This window comes from Aptenodytes patagonicus, chromosome W, assembly GCF_965638725.1.
Source record: "Aptenodytes patagonicus chromosome W, bAptPat1.pri.cur, whole genome shotgun sequence".
NCBI lineage: Eukaryota > Metazoa > Chordata > Aves > Sphenisciformes > Spheniscidae > Aptenodytes > Aptenodytes patagonicus.
Window position 1 is genome coordinate 4,745,639 of NC_134981.1, and position 16,237 is coordinate 4,761,875.

Below are 16,237 nucleotides of genomic sequence, written 5' to 3' on the forward strand. Positions count from 1 at the left end.
GCTGAGCATCCGTTTCCACCAGCAAAGTTTTGCTGCGGTGGCTTTGCTCCCAGTTGACATCCCGCTTTTGTTTATCCTTTCACTGAAATTTGACTGCAGTGGGGTGTTCAGACTTGAAGAGGCAGTAACTGCAATGGCAAAGACTGTCAGAAGGTCTTTAAATTGCAAACACTGCGTTTGCCTCCTCTGGAAAAGCATGCCAGTTTTATGGTCCCACTTTAATGCTTTTAAATGACGTTTTCCCCACAAAAACTGCTGAGCGGCATCTCTGTATGAGATGTAAAGGAGGAATGAAGCCCCCATCTAATGCCTCTGACTTCAGTAAAATTGATTAGGGAGGAAGTCGGCATCTCATTCGAAAACAGGCAGTTGAGAGACTTCACAACTGTAATTTCAAGGAACTTGTTCCTGTTTTTTTAGATGTTTAGAGCTCACCAGCGAGAGTCTGGTAACAATGAATTGCTGTGAATGAAATTTAGTTTTAAGTTTTGCTCCATGTCTTTTTATCTTGCCCCTGTTTATTTTCAGATACTGATGTTCGACCTAATATATTTAGACTCCCTAAGCAAATTTAATCGTTTCCAGACTCCCCATCTCCTGATCTCAGATAGGCACTATGTATTTTCTCATATCTCAGTTCATTTACTTCTACATTTATGCAAGATCAGTATCTGTAGGTCTGTAGAAATGCTGGCTTTCTAAATATAGGCCTCAATTTTTTCTCTGATTTCAGGACTAAATCACCATTCTGGAAGAATGGCTTAAAGTTTCTCAGTATCTCAGTAATGGAATTATTTACCTAGAAAAAGCTTTTTTTCACTTTTTTTTTTTTTTGTTGCCTTTTTCTCCTTGCAACAAGGAGATATGGGAAATCTGGATTTAGCTCCCTCATCTGCCTGAGTAAATTTGAACCCAGATGATAAGCTGTCTTTCTAAAGTCATTAATTTCAGATTCTTGATTATCTCAGTTGCCATCAGCCAAGGGGAGCCAGGAAGCGTCTAATTATGGATGAACCAGACTTCTCTGTGTTATTATAGGAGCAGAGACAGAAGTAAATAACAAGGTTATGCAGCCCAATTTCTTCTTTGCCTCAACAGGGCCCTTCTCCCAATTACACCAACTGCTATGACATTCTCTAATTGAGTTTTAAATAGCCTAACTGCCCCAGTGACTCCTTTTGGGTGACTCTTCCAGTGGAGAAAGTATCTTATTCCCCTTTCTTGATCTGGACCCAAGTCAAAAACATCAGTATACCCTTGTTTTTCCTTTTCTTTCTCTGAAGGAACTACCTTTCTAAGGAGCAGTATCTTGGATCAGATCTGAAATTGCCCAGGCCTTGAACTCGCAGCACACGGCTTTTCCAGAGATACGTTTCTACAATTCACGGACACGATTCCAAGCCTTTTGGGCACTGGTAGACCATAAATTATTAAAAGAAACCTAAAGATCTGCCTTTTTAGCCCTTTGTAAGGATTTGCTCAGCTATCAGACTTGAGAAGGGCTTTTCTAAGCCCTCTTCTCAGCGCTTGACTGTTGCCTCATAAACTCTGTTGATCCGTGGGGCAGATTTGTTGAGTAGTTTCTGCGTTAAATAAAAAGTGAGAGGAAGAGAATTAGCTGTGTAAAACTGCCCAAGGAGAGGAGGGTCCACCATCCCCCCTGTTTTGTTGATGGCTCAGTACAGAGGAAGACAACGTCAACGCCTGCATCTTTCTGGATGGATTGAAGTCAACACCTTAGACAAGGCACAAATGGGCATGCAAGCTGCAGACCTGTGTAGCATCCCAACAACCGTGCCTTGGCTGCTTAGTCCTTCAGATTGCCCATATCTGGCCTCAGCCCCTCGGGAGACCCCACCACTGACCTGCAGAGCCCTCCTCACATGCCATGCACCTTCCTCTCTCTTCAATGGTAGGTCTTCTCCTTACGCTCAACAGTCCTATCACAAAGATGTGCTACAGGCATTACAGAGCAAGCAGAAGACACTGCAAACATCTCAAAGTCCAGAGTTGACATAAAGTAGAAAAAAAAAAAAGATGTAAGCAAATAAATCAACAGACTTGGAGAGAAGACGAAGACTTCAGTATTGACCTTGCTCAGTCATTCATTTCTTCCCAATCCCCTGTAACTGCAGAACCCTTCACTACAGAGTGGAAAGAGCCCAAAAGGCCAGATATAGCTGTAGAATTATCAATTCTGTAAAAGTTTCTCTTTTCTACAAGCCTCCTGACCTCCTCTTGGGGACAAGTTATCCTGCACCCTTGTTAAATGCTTTTGCATCAAGTATGCCTCAATAAAACACAAAATACGCTTCAATCACAAGAATATCATCTGAGAAACTGTTATATCTTCACTCTGAGATGTTAAGTGTTTTTGCACAGGAGTCATTTATCTGTAAGATGGGGGGGGAGGGGATTGTTTGAGAGTAATTTATGGGTGGTTTTGACCTGAGTCAAATCCTGGACTGAACAAGTTGCATAGACAACAGAGAAGGGGGGGAGGGGGGGGGGGGGCAGGGGACCTATTTTCTAAAACTGTCCCAAGTGTTAAACTTTTGCTTTGTCAAAGGTTGTGAGAGGTTTTGCATTGCCTGTCTGCTCTGATAAGAAATGTTGTGGTGTGAACTAACGTGATCCTAAAGGAGAGATACACAAAATTGATCTATTTTTATTCTGCCACTGGCTTGCTGAATGACCTTGCGTAAATCACATCCCTGTACCTCATTTTCAATTATGTAAATTAGGGATAAAAATTATTCCCCTTCTTAAAGTGTTTTGAGATGTACTGATGCAAAGCTCAATGCTATGATTTTAACACCTCACAATTAATGCTCCATTTCTAGTGATCTGATGCTGCTATCAAAACTCCCACCGCTTTCTGGGTGATGTCTCATGTGGTCAGGTTTAGGGATGGATGGTCATCTAACCAGGCAGGGGATAAATAATCATAGAATCATAGAATCATTAAGGTTGGAAAAGACCTCTAAGATCATCGAGTCCAACCGTCGACCAAACACCACCACCCACTAAACCATGTCCCTAAGCGCCTCATCTACACGTCTTTTAAATACTTCCAGGGATGGGGACTCAACCACTTCCCTGGGCAGCCTCTTCCAATGTTTCACCACTCTTTCAGTAAAGACGTTTTTCCTCACGTCCAATCTAAACCTCCCCTGGCACAACTTGAGGCCGTTTCCTCTCGTCCTATCGCTTGTTCCTTGGGAGAAGAGACCGACACCCACCTCGCTACAACCTCCTTTCAGGGAGTTGTAGAGAGCGATGAGGTCTCCCCTCAGCCTCCTTTTCTCCAGGCTGAACAACCCCAGTTCCCTCAGCCGCTCCTCATCAGACTTGTTCTCCAGACCCCTCACCAGCCTCGTTGCCCTTCTCTGGACACGCTCCAGCACCTCGACATCCTTCTTGTAGTGAGGGGCCCAAAACTGAACACAGTATTCGAGGTGCGGCCTCACCGGTGCCGAGTACAGGGGCACGATCACTTCCCTACTCCTGCTGGCCACACTGTTTCTGATCCAGGCCAGGATGCCATTGGCCTTCTTGGCCGCCTGGGCACACTGCCGGCTCATGTTCAGCCGGCTGTCGACCAACACCCCCAGGTCCTTTTCCACCGGGCAGCTTTAATGTCAGAGGACACAAGGCTGATGAACTGTCTTTGCGATGGTCATTACTTTATGTTTCAGAAAATGTGAAAATTAAAAAAAAATGCAATTAGGGGGCTGAGCAGTGCTGGCTGATGGTTGTGAATGGCTGGGCAGCAGCAATTCTTCACTGGTCCCTGAGCAGTCCAGTCCTGAGCAGGATTTTTCGTTTACTCCTATGGGAACATAAACACCGGTAATGACAACTTTTATCCTCGATGGGGCATCAACTGTTTTCAAAACCAAACCAAAGAAATGCTGCTACAGATAGACAAGGGATAGAAAGGAAAATCAATTTAACACGGCTACAAAGAGTGGAGTCAGTTTAACTTCCATGGGCATGTGTGTATCCAAGCCTGGATGTGGTTCTGCCAGCACAGATTTGATCCCACCAGCTCTCGCTTTGCAAGGAATAGTTAATATTTACTAAAGCCAGGTCAGGGACCAGGTGCCTGGTCAGTGGTGAACCCACCAGACTCGGTTCATTCTCACGCTCTTTCTCCCATCCTCCCATGTTTCTGCATGTGTCAGAACAGCTTAATATTTTAGGGGTGAATATAGGCTGGGGCAAGAGGTGACTGTTCCCAAGAGGGGCAAAAGAAACTTGTGGTGCTGCAAGTTGGGGTTTTAGTTCAATGAAGCGGTAATGTCATTATCTGTGTTGCATCTACTGCTTCTAAAGTCAGACTCGATTGCGCTAATCACTGCAGAAAGGCATGGCAAGGAGCTTACAATCCAACCTGTCTGTCCAAGGTCAGGAAAGCACAGGCTTTTAGCATCGCCTGGGAAAAAGACAAGATGGTCCTGTGAAGACCTTGCAGACGTACACAGGAGGCCCTTGCCCAGCATCACCCAGCTGTCAGCTTAAGCCCTTTTGGAAAGGAGGATAAATGGGACAAATAACTGCTTTTTTGGATAAGGGCACTTGGGGAAGAGAATACATTTCCCTACATGACACTAAATTATACAACTGCCAGAGTCAAGCAAGCAAAGTGATTCTGTTTTCCCCAAAGCTCTTCTCCTCCTCTAATTACATTTGAAATGTTTTGCACGCTATTGAAAATGTCACTTCCAGCTGTGGACCATTAAGGAGCCTACGTGGCACAGCCATGGGTTTTATTAGGGCAGGTTTGCTGCTGGGGATTTCGATGGCAGCAAAACAGGCCTGGAGTGAAGTACCTTTTGTTGCAAACATTGAACACTTGTTATGGTGATAGGGGATCTTCCACAATGGCGCAGTGGTGGCCAAACTATTTTAAAGACCGAGACCTGCATAATCAAACAGGAACTGCTCAGATAAGTGCTATTTCTTCCCTTCTGCCCCAAAGCAGTAATGGAGACAAATGTAGTGGTGCTGGTTTGTACTGGGGTCACTGCAGAAAAGCCCGCGATGCTCTCCAAGGCATTCATGCAGTCGATTTGTTCCTGAGCCCTTGTTCTCCTGGCACTGTTGGTCGAGGTGCCGAAGGGATACAAACAGATCTGCTCTGGCTCTTCTGCAAACACTGGAAATTGAGTGATGGAACAGCTGTGGCTTTCATGCTGAATCAAGATCCACCATCCAAAAGTATCCCGGCACCCAGGGAAAAGGCTGATGAGCCATCACTGCAGAGATCCTCCAGTTTCTCCTGCATGGCCAGGCTGTGCGAGCAGTGGCCAGGACCTAGGAAAGTCCTTCCACCCTGCTACATCCACACCACTTTCCTGGCTCTTCTTCCTCACTCCCTCACTGATGCCCACTCCATAAACCAGCTTGTGCTGAGGATTTGATGCCTCCAGGGTTACACCCATATGAGACGTAGTTCCCTTTCCTGTTGTTTCTCAGGTGCTGTGACGCCTCTGAGCCCACTGCTCTGCAAAAGCCGCACGGAAACAGAAGGTGGAAACAGGGTAATATCCTGAACCCAGGATTTCATGACCTGAAAAGTGGTTCTGCAAACATGGTTTCTTCTTCCACTGATGTGCCCCCTGGCACTCAGAGCCAGCTCAGTGGAGGGAAAGTCTCACATTTAGACTCTGTGCATAACAGGACTTTGTGGTTTTTTTCTATATCGATACAAAAAGAAATTAAATGTATCTTTTCCCAGTCTGAAACAAGAGAAAAACAATTATTTTTCTGGTAAAGCAGAATAATTTCTTCAACCCTGAATCAATCCTTCCATTTCCATATCAGCTTTTAAATGGGGTTTAATGCTGCAGCGGTGAAACGCTTGATGTGACACCGCTCCTGGCACCAGGAGACATGGACAGGGTGGGAAGATGTGCTGCTCTGGACATAAGCAGCACAGCATTCACCTGGAGTGAATTATTTCTCTTGAGAAATGATAAGCAATATAGGATACTTCTACAGCTTCCAGGTCTCCTAATCTAATTTAAGTTGCTAACCATCAGGAAGGAAAACAGGAAAAAGGAAAGACCAATTCTAGTGAGAGGGAAGAGAAGTTTTTTTTTCCTTAAAGCAGACAGAAAGATGCCTTGAGGCAGTAGCACCATTTTTCTAAGAGTGACCAGCCAGCTCCTTGATTCGAGGTACACTTGTACTGTAAGGGACACCCTGTTGGTATTTGCTTTTCAGTGTCGATCCCCTGACAGAGCCCAGAGCTTGCTCTTTAAATAGCCCAGAGCTGATAAATGGCACCTTTCGCAGGGAACACCAGGAAAAGCTGCACTTTGTGCTTTCTTTGCCCTCAACTCCAACATGTGCTGGAAAGTCAGCTCTGGCCCACCCACCCCTGTGATAAAAGAGCAGGTTTTTGTTGCAGCTCTCCTGGTGAGCAGCTGCTGGGACCAGGCTGGAGAAGAGGGAGGAGGGTATGTGCACCTCATTCAGCCTCTCTCCTGATACCACTACCTAGCACTGATCCTGCCCCAGTCGTGCTGTTCACTGCTGGCAACAGAACTAAGATCACCAATTTATTCTATCCTGGTCTGCAGTCGTTGATCTCTCTCGATGGAGAAGGATGGGATGTTTTCTTTCTTTCATCCGGCGCTGTTTTAACTAAAGTTTTGATGGAAGCGGAGCAGCCTCCTGAACATGCTGCAGAGACGTTCATTGAACTTAAATGGAAATGAGCCTGCCAAAAAGATTAACAGCTGACACTGCCAATGTGTTTAGAATAAATTTCCAAACAGCCCCAAAGAGCAAAGTTGTTCCAGTTAGAGCACGGTGGGAGCCCTGGGGAACTTGATAAGGTCTGCCCAGGAGGCAGTAAACTGGTGAGGATCTGTGAGGGTATCGCATGCCAGCTCACCCCCAAAACCCCTTCATACCCTTGTTCTGCTGCCGGAGCCTGGAGGAGGTCATGCACGTTTGGGTAGTGCATCCAACTCCCCTGCCTGGGTGCTGCACCCATGGTATTTGCACAGGTCTTGTCACTGGCACATGCTACTGTCCTCCCAGTGCCAGAGAGATGTGGACATCCTGGAGAGAGTCCAGTGAAGGGCCACAAAGATGATCAAGGAACTAGAGCGTCTGTTCTACGAGGAGTGGCTGAGAGAGCTGGGACTGTTCAGCCTGGAGAATATGAGGCTCAGGGAGATTTTATCAAGGTGTACAAATATCTGATGGGGGAGTAAAGAAGATGGAGCCAGACTCTTCTCAGCAGTGCCCGGTGACAGAGCAAGAGGCAAAGGGCACAAATTGAAATACAGGAAATTCCAATTTAAACATAAGAAAAAAGCTTTTTTTCTCTGCACAGGTAATTAAACACTGGCACAGGTTGCCCAGAGAGGTTGTGGAGTCTCCATCCTTGGAGATATACAAAACCTGACCGGACACAGCCCTGAGCAACCTGTTTTAGTTGATTCCCTCTAAGCAGGGGGTTGGACTAAACGTTCTCCAGAAGTCCCTTCAAGCCACAATGATTCTACGGTTCTGTGCCTCTAAATTTAAGGGGCAAGTGGTGTCTTTGGTTGAGGTCTGTGCTTTGTAGCGGGAGATTTCCTAGCTTGGAGAAGGTTCAGGAAGCCAAAGTACAAAACAGGAATGGCTGTGAGGCTGGTAGAGAACTGCCAACATGTGGTGTGGAGGGCTCGCAGTCCACAGGAGCAGGGAGACTTGTTGACATAACTCAAAAAGGTGCCATCATCTCCTTTTCAGGGCTAAAGAAGATTAATATTTGCAAACTAAGGAAGTAGGCACATGGCAGTGAGTTCTTGGAAGAGCAAGAGCTGTTTAGTGTCTCTGGGATGTAAATAATAATAAATAATAAGTCAGCAGAGATCTCTCATCATGAACATAATCTTTCTTTGTCTGACTAATAACAGGACTTGTAAGTAGAACTGTCAGAACCTCCTGTCCCCCCACCTAAGCTCAACAAGGGCTCCTTCTATTTCAACAAAGAAATCAGGAAAATGTTCCCAAATGCCCTTTTCTTAATTTTAAAGTTGCTTTTCCACTGAAAAAAAAAAGGAAATAGAAAACTAAAAGGGAGCTATGAGTCCTCAGAGGCCCCAAAGCCAAAGTTAGGTGATTTGGTGGTCCCTGCTGGAACATCCATCACTTTAGTCTGTCATACGTTCATATCCAGTCACAACATTAGTGAATTCACCCTGGTTGCTTGGCAAGATCAGGATAGCATAAGTAATTTCCTTGCATGTTCTAGCTGGTAGGGTCAAAGGAGCAAGTTGTAATCTACCTTCTGACCTTCAAATCCAAACATGAAGGGTTTGGGGAGCCATAGAGAAAGACACTAAACCCTACAGCCTGTGGCCAACTAGCACTCCCAAGACGTGAAGGGACCCCCACAAACCATGCACACACTGCTGTGTCTTTTTTAATAACTATGGACGTGTGGTGGAAGGATGGGGGTTAGGTGCAACAGGAACTTGTATCTTTCTTTTGGCTTTCAGGCTTCATGTTTCCTTTAAAATGGAAGGAAGAATCAGCAGCGGTTTCTGTGACAGAAGCTGCTCCATTAACTTTTGCCCCCAAACCCTCTGATTTCCAGGAGATTTCTTGCTTCTGGCTCCGGCAAACAGTTCTGCAGGGCCCTGGTTTCCCTGGGACTTTGTAAGGGTTTGCTGTCCCTAAACCACAGTAGTGCTTCTTCCTGGGGCGATTCCTGTGTTGGTGTGTTGACAAGGGGCACACCGGCCCCGGTTCTCCCTGTTGACTGCTGCTGCTACTGGTATTGCAGAAGTCCTGTCTCGTGCAAAGTGCCGGGCAAGGACAAGAGATGGCCCCTTGCCCAGAAAGCTTGAAATCTAGCTTATCCAGGACCATGCTCCAACACCCTTATATCTGATCAAAAGCCAGTGACTCCCTCAAAAGCCTGACTCTAGAAGAGGGATCAGATTATGGTCTTGAGCTGGTCGTCATTGCTTTTGGTATCAGAACAATGTCATGTTCACTGGCGACATTATTTGAAGCAAATATAGATCATTTCTAGTACCAGCAGGGTACTCCTGAGGAGAGGTATCTCACCTCCTTACCCAAGCAATGTGAAAATATCCAAAAGTGTTTTTATTTTGTTGTTTTACTAGGAATCGCACCAGGTTGGCACTTGGAATATATTGACGTGAAGGACTCTGCCATGGACAAGACATTTCGCTTCCAGTGTGATCGCTGGCTGGCTAAAGGTGAAGACGATGGGCAGCTCATAAGGGAACTGGCTTGTGCCAATAATGACATCTTGGAACTGAAGGAACGGACCAGTAAGTTTAGAGTTGACGTGGCATTTGCTGAGGGACCTCAGGGGCCATAGGATCACATCTCCTGCAAGCTGCTCAAGGTTCCCATGCAATAGGCATTGGTATTTGCAGGCTTTAAGGGTTGAATTACTTAAGGTACTCCTTAGTTCAAAAGTGAAATGCTGTGATAAGAAAGAAACAAATCAGGATTTATAAGGAAGAAAAAGATCTTATTATGGGTTGAAACTTGAGGGGCCCATCTGCAGCGGTTCAATCCAGCAGTAAGCCATAAGGACACATGGTTATGGTCTCATTAGAAATAATGGGCTTGAGTCTTTGAGGTGGAAAATAAGTTTAATCCTGAAAGCTTTGTAAGTAACATTGCTCCAGCTTCCTTCTTAACATGTTCTGGGCTACTAGCTCAAGTATCCCAGCTGAACTTGACGGCTGAGCTTAACACCCCATAGCCCTGGGTCTGCTCTGGGTAATTCCACTGAGTCCAAGGTAATGATACTGGTGTCTAATGTGGTGAGCAAGCGAGCGAGCAAGAGTTTGCTCGCTGGGTGCACCCAGCCTGGCACTCGCACATCAACCACACTGATGATATGCAAAGTGCATCTCAAGAACTCCTGCACCACAGTGCTCTTCTTCAGGAGAGTCCTGGAGAGTTAATAATCACATTACTTCAGTGTGATTTCACTCTGCCCCGCAAAAAAATCAGCCTTTTGGTTGCCATTTTGGGTACTTACATGCCACCGTAGCATCTGAGCACATCCTATTGGGTACATGGATACCCTCACTGTCCCTGTTAGGAACGGTGGCACAAAAACTGTAAGATTTGGGCTGTGTTAAAAAGGGAGTGCTTAGCACAGCAGGGAGCTGGATACAGCTTGTTCAAGAACAGCTTCATCTACTCTTGCTAGCTGATCGAGCAGTACTTATATTTTTCATGTACTCTATCCCTGCATGAAATCCAAAGCACATAGAAGTCAAAAGTCCCACAGATCTCAGTATGGTTCCATCCTTATTTTGCAAATGCTTTCTTGTGTGCTGTGATAAATATTAGGAAGACAGTTTTTAAGTGAAGTGACAGCCAAATGAAGAGATCTTTCTGGCCATCTGCTCTTCCTTTTCTGTTTAACGTGTGTGTTAATTATGCTTTAAAGCCTATGAGATTGCCACAGTAACAAGTGACAGAGAGGATGCAGAAACAAAGGAAAACATCTGGATCATCTTAGAAGGAAAACTGGGCCGCTCGAAAGAATTCCTTATGGAAAACTCCTCCAGGAAAAGGAGATTTGAAAGGTAGTGGGACTGGATGGTGGGCTAGAGGAACTCTTCATCAGCTGTGTGTCTTCCATAAATGCCACCTCTTCTCCAGGATGGTCTCCGGAGTTGCATTTGTGCCATGTTGTTTCTCATCCCCCTTCCAAAAAGCCTAATGGCTTCTCACCTGGAGTAAAAGGAAGGTGTAAAATTAGTTTCTGATGGGCAGACACAGAGCAGGTTTAAAAACAGTAAGAAAAAGGCATTTGGTAAAAGGAAACGTCAATGACGTGTGTGTGTGTGTGTGTGTGTGTGTGTGTGTGTGTCCTCTTGTATTAGTATGTACAAACGGGCTGCTGGCGAGCCCCCGGGGAGGCCCTGTATTTTTGAGCTGGGAGGAGCAGAAGGAAGCTGGAGGTGTTTTTAGTTCCTCTTACAGCATCTCACTGGCAGTGGGAATCAGAGAGAAAATAAAAATAGTTGGAGGCTAAATGTTGTCAGAGCTGCTCAGATTTGACTTTCCAGATGAATCTGGGGGGTAAGGCTGAAAGATCACTGTCGCGTGAGGAAAGCCGAATATCAGCCTCGTGTGCAGACGAGCTGGAGGACCATCTATGTAACGTGGGGCAGATTCCTCTTCCCATGTGGGACCAAAGTGGTGCAGATGTGAGATGGGTTTTCTACTTTGTTTAAGGACACAGCACACCCTTAGGAGATGGGAACCTCTTCAAAGCCACGGACTCTGCTGATGTTTGGTTGCTTTGCAGGGAGGAAAGGTTTCTCTTGTGGCTCTGTAACGGAAGGTGAAATTACAGCTGGTGTGGACTCTAGTATGAATGGCTGAAATTTCATATGAAACATGAAAGATCAGGAGGAGCTTCCTTCTGACCTTCAGCTGATGGTGTCTACAGTGGAGTTAAAGACACCACTCTCCAAAGCATTAGTCACAGTCCATCCTTGGGGGCAGGTTTGAATAAGGACCAGTCCAAGGAGATAAACCTAACAGATATGCAGGGGACATGACAGGGAGCCAGCCAAGGGTTTGACAGAGACCTATTGTTTCTCTAAACTGTTTTCAAGCTGAGCTCCAGGAAGGGTGGCTGAACTAGCAAATTTAAAACAGCTATGGTGGGTAGATGTGTAACAGATACAGTATCTGTCAAGAATGAATGAATAAGTGCCGGAGGGGAAATTAGTAATTCTTTAGCTTCATCTGTAATGAGGCAAATTGATTTTGTATGTGGAACAGCTCAAGTTTATCCTGGAAAGTCCTAGTGGCAACAATTTAAAGTGTCACCCCTAATCAGAGAAAATACTAAATTTAAATATGGAAATTATACTTTGTGTTGAATGATTGTAGGTTAAATCAAATGACTTTAAATGAAGGCTTATCTTTTATCTTCTGTAGCCATGTGCAAATTACTTAATGTCCATATGAGACAAGTCACTGCCGTCCTTCAAGATACTAACTGAAACTGCTCCCTGTTTCCTGCAGGGGAGCAACAGACTCATTTCAGTTTTCTTCAAAGAACATTGGTGATATTGCAGCCATCTGCGTTGGTCACTGCCCAAAAGATGGGAAGAAGTCATCTGCAAAAGCTGATGTCTTCTGGCATGTCCAAGAGATTATCATTACAGAGATGGAGCTTTGCAACAAGTAAGTGCCTTCTCATCTGCAAGAAGCTGCTCCAGGAGGGCATGGGGAAGCTGAGCAGCTCTGCGTGCGTCCTCCTGAAGCATTTCAGACTTAAGCAATAGCGGAGAGTCTTACCCTTTCTGAAAGCTAAGGGCAAGCTGTTTGGTGTGTTGGGTACAGAACGTCCCTGCCTGACTTGCCTGTGCAATTTCTGAGTTGTTAGAGAGAGCATTTGCATGTGCAGATAAGTTTATAAACAAGTTGGCTGGGGTGAATCTCGCAGCTATGACAAATTAATGTCTCAGCTTGTGGAAAATACTTAGACGGACTGAAATTTAAGGGGTTTGTAGGATGCTCTGCACAGAGTGGCTGTTAGGTAAGTCTTGTAAAATGAGCTCCTAGAAAAAAGTGGAGGGTAAGACAAAACCTGAACCTCTGATTCAGACCAGTTTGGTTGAGAGACCCTTCTGGTATGGTCCAAAAGGCCCACTGGAAATGTTGAAGTCATGCAGCTCAGCTACTCTGATTTGAATATTACTGAAATCTGCCATGGCTGAAAAATTAACATGTCTGAAGAGCCCTGAGCACGTCAGGTCCTACGCGCTTTGGTCTGAGCCCTGCCTTTGGAAGGGGTGACGTTCACGGCTCAGGGAGCAGATAGCACAGGAACTATGCAGGAACCGGAGAAGATCATCCATTTGCAGAACAAACTGCTCTTCAGAGAAAATATCCACAATGATAATTGTGGATTTCTTTTCTTTTCAATGATATTTCCATTGCTGCTAAAGAATTTAACTGTAAAGGCTTTGTTCCAGCCAAGACAATTGAGTGTTTAAGAAGAAATCCTTGAAGTGGTTTTTTTTTTTTAGAAGCTGAGTCTCTCCTAGCAAATTAATCAGCCAGCAGAAGAGCCACAATAATATTTGCTGAATGAAAACTCAGTCAATTACGTACTAAAACGTGTTCTTTTCTCCTGGTGGGGAAAAACCTGGAACCCTTAAAGTCCAGCTGTGCAATCAAATCTGTGCACTAAACTCACTGGGAGCATGCTGAAACTGCTGAAACAGTATGTTTTGAAGGGGCCAAAGATCTTCTCGTAAAGCCCCAGTTTTCGTATAGTTGTTTTACATTAAAGAGGGCAGCCAGGAGATACCGGTAAAGCCTGCAGCCCATCATTGCACTGAAGCAGGGCTCCAGCTCTGCAGACGCAGCACTTCACAGCGGTGTTTGCTCTGCAAACGATCAACTGGAGCAGATTGCACCGTGAGAGCAAGCTCTCGCTTCAGCTATTCCCAATCCCAAACATCCAAAAAACCCCACCCAGTCAAGCCAAAGACCAAATTAAAAGAGTTATGAGATTGCTGCAGCAATAGTTTTGAATTATACTGGGATTTTTGCCTTACAGTAGTAGATCTTAGTATATGAAAGGGCTGTATTTAGAAGCTTTTTCTTGCAAATTCCAGGGCTAGAAAGGTCATCTTTTTTCTTCTTGCCCCTTGTGAAGACTGGCATGCTCCATTATAACCCCAGACCATGAGATATTACATAGCCCAGGAAATAAAACTGCAGCATCAGGCAACCCCTCCACCCCACTCTCATGCAGTTTTTCTGTCCCTGAGCCTAAAATTTTGCTCCCACCAGAATTTCTCGTTTACAAAGCTTCTTTCCAGAGAAAGGAATGCTTTACTTTGGCTGCGGAAAATGTCAAAAATGTTGGAAGTGCTTAATAAGCACAATACTGCTGGAATCGCAGTAACCCTTCCTCCAGGTGTTTATTTTACGCACACGCACTGCAATCCAGCAACACTCCCTCCAGGAGGACCCGCTGCAGCTTGGTGAAGGCAGGGGAGAGGGAAAAAACTCATTTGGGAATGATCTGCATCATTGGAAGTGAAATACATCATTAAAAGCAGAGTGCTCCAGCCTCTGGCCGGGTGCCAGGTACGCGGTAATTTATGGGTGCGCTGTGATGTGCTCCCTGCACATCACCAGAGGCAGCACTGCAGAGCCAAGGGCTTTCGGCATCTGTTACCTATCATTTCTGTGCTCGATGCTGGTTTTTTTTTTTTTGCTTGCTAAGGATGGGCCGGGTGATCTAGATGAGGAAAGGGGGGGGGGGGGAGGGAGGGGGGCTTAACCTCCTCCTTCCGTCTTTCTCATTCCCTTTTTCCTAGTACCCAGCCCAACCTTAACCATACCATCAGTGAGGATAACTGCTGATCGCCCTGCTCCCAGACCAGTTATACTCAGCAGTGCTGGGCTGCGTTAGCCGCGGGGCTGATTGGCCCGTCCTGCCTCGGTGGGTCTGCAAATGAACGTGCCATTGCACAGACAAAAGTGACAAGTGCCCCACGCCAACCCTCCCATGTGCGGGGTGTCTGTGGTTGTCTAGGGAGATGCTGGGTTTTCCAGTTGCAGTTGCAATGTTCAATCACGGCTGTCTTTCTAGAGGGAAACTCTAGTGCTAGCACATATATGGAAAAGTACAGCAACATCATTAATATTGGACAATTTAGTAGCTTACCCAGTCCGTAACATTTGCCCAATAAAGTGGCCATCCATACCATTAACATGCTGCTAATTTTCCTTCGGCAGATACTTCTTCAGGTGCAATGTGAAAATCCCTCTGCGTTACAAGAGACGGGACTACAAAGTCTTTGAGTGTGCCAAGGTCACCGAGAGCTTTGCCAGCAAAGCCCGGAGCTTGGTGCCAGTCAAATACGAGACCATCGTGGTCACAGGCTTTGAAAAGGGCGCGGGGACCAATGCCAACGTGTTCATCACCATCTTCGGGTTGAACGGGGACTCGGGAAAGCGGGCGCTGAAGCAGAAGTTCAGGAACCTATTTGAGCGGGGCAAAGCCAACAGGTTTTACCTGGAAACGCTGGACATGGGGGAGCTAAAAAAAGTCCGGATTGAGCATGACAACAGCGGTCTGGCACCAGGCTGGCTGGTGGAGCGGGTGGAGATCACCAACTCGGCGACCGGCGTGACCACCATATTTCCCTGCGGGAAGTGGCTGGATGAAAACCGGGGCGATGGGTTAATCTGGAGGGAGCTTTTTCCTAGGTACTGAGGAGGGCAGGGCTGCAGGAGGGTTTTGGTCACTCCGGCATGCGCATTTTTCTCATTATACTGTTTTATATTGCATTTTACTTTTTAAAACTCTGCCTTTTATACTGAGAGATTTTTAGTAGCAAGACGTGCTTCCTGGGTTAACATTTTGTAAAAGTAATACTGCTTTTTTTAAAGCGTGTATAAAATTGTGAATTAAATAAATACATTTCTCGCTTATTTATGATTAAAAGCCACAACCAGCAGAGCCATAAACTATCCTTTAACAGCTCAGATGCCATCTTCTGCTTCCAGTGCTTTGCCCTGCCGGGGCTGGGAAAGCCTGCTGGCCTACACCACTGATGGGCTCCCCTTCTAGATGAGTAAAGAGGATAAGAGAATTGAGCCAATATATTTAAGAAAATTGAGTTTGGAGATCCCAGTTTCTCCCACTTCTGACAACTGTGAACACTGCATGTCCGTACACACACATGCGCACCTCCAGAAGGCACCACATCGAAAGCAGTGGGCACAGCAGGGCTTTCTGCAGGGAGGTTGGGAAGGACCCATTATCCACCAGCCAGGTCTCAAGGGGTGGGATCTGGGTGGCGTTTTCCACCCATGGGCTTTCCCCCGCAAGCCAGACCCAGCCCTCGGGCTGAATTCGTCCGGGTCTGCCTAGAGCTGAGATCTACAGTTACGGCAGCTGCAGCAAAAGACCTACCAGATAATCAATTCCACTGCAAGGAAGCTGTGCTAACTATATTCAAAGCTGCCTCAGGATAATCTTACCCTATATGGCCTGAATACCAACTCTGTTTCAGAGCAGCTGCCATTCATTTTATTTTTTTTTTTCTTTTAATAAGGATTGCTCTTTTGATTTTTTCTGTGGTGGAGAAGGGATTTCCCAGCCACAATAAGGGCCAGTGCTCCTGTAGATGAGCTCTTCCCAGCTACTCGCATCTCTACAGGTACCAACAAGAAAAGCTGTTCA

At 45.8% G+C, this 16,237-nt stretch overlaps 1 protein-coding gene across 1 annotated transcript in view; it reads left to right on the top strand.

Moving 5' to 3' along the window:
• The window catches only part of LOC143172158 (lipoxygenase homology domain-containing protein 1-like), a 148,784-nt gene extending 133,519 nt beyond the window's left edge, over positions 1-15,265 (top strand). Inside the window, exons 37-40 of the mRNA XM_076361417.1 lie at positions 9,141-9,311; positions 10,454-10,592; positions 12,049-12,210; positions 14,785-15,265. Coding sequence (XP_076217532.1) covers positions 9,141-9,311; positions 10,454-10,592; positions 12,049-12,210; positions 14,785-15,265 — 953 coding nt within the window. The remainder of the gene's footprint in view (positions 1-9,140; positions 9,312-10,453; positions 10,593-12,048; positions 12,211-14,784) is intronic.
• Positions 15,266-16,237: the final 972 nt, after the last annotated feature.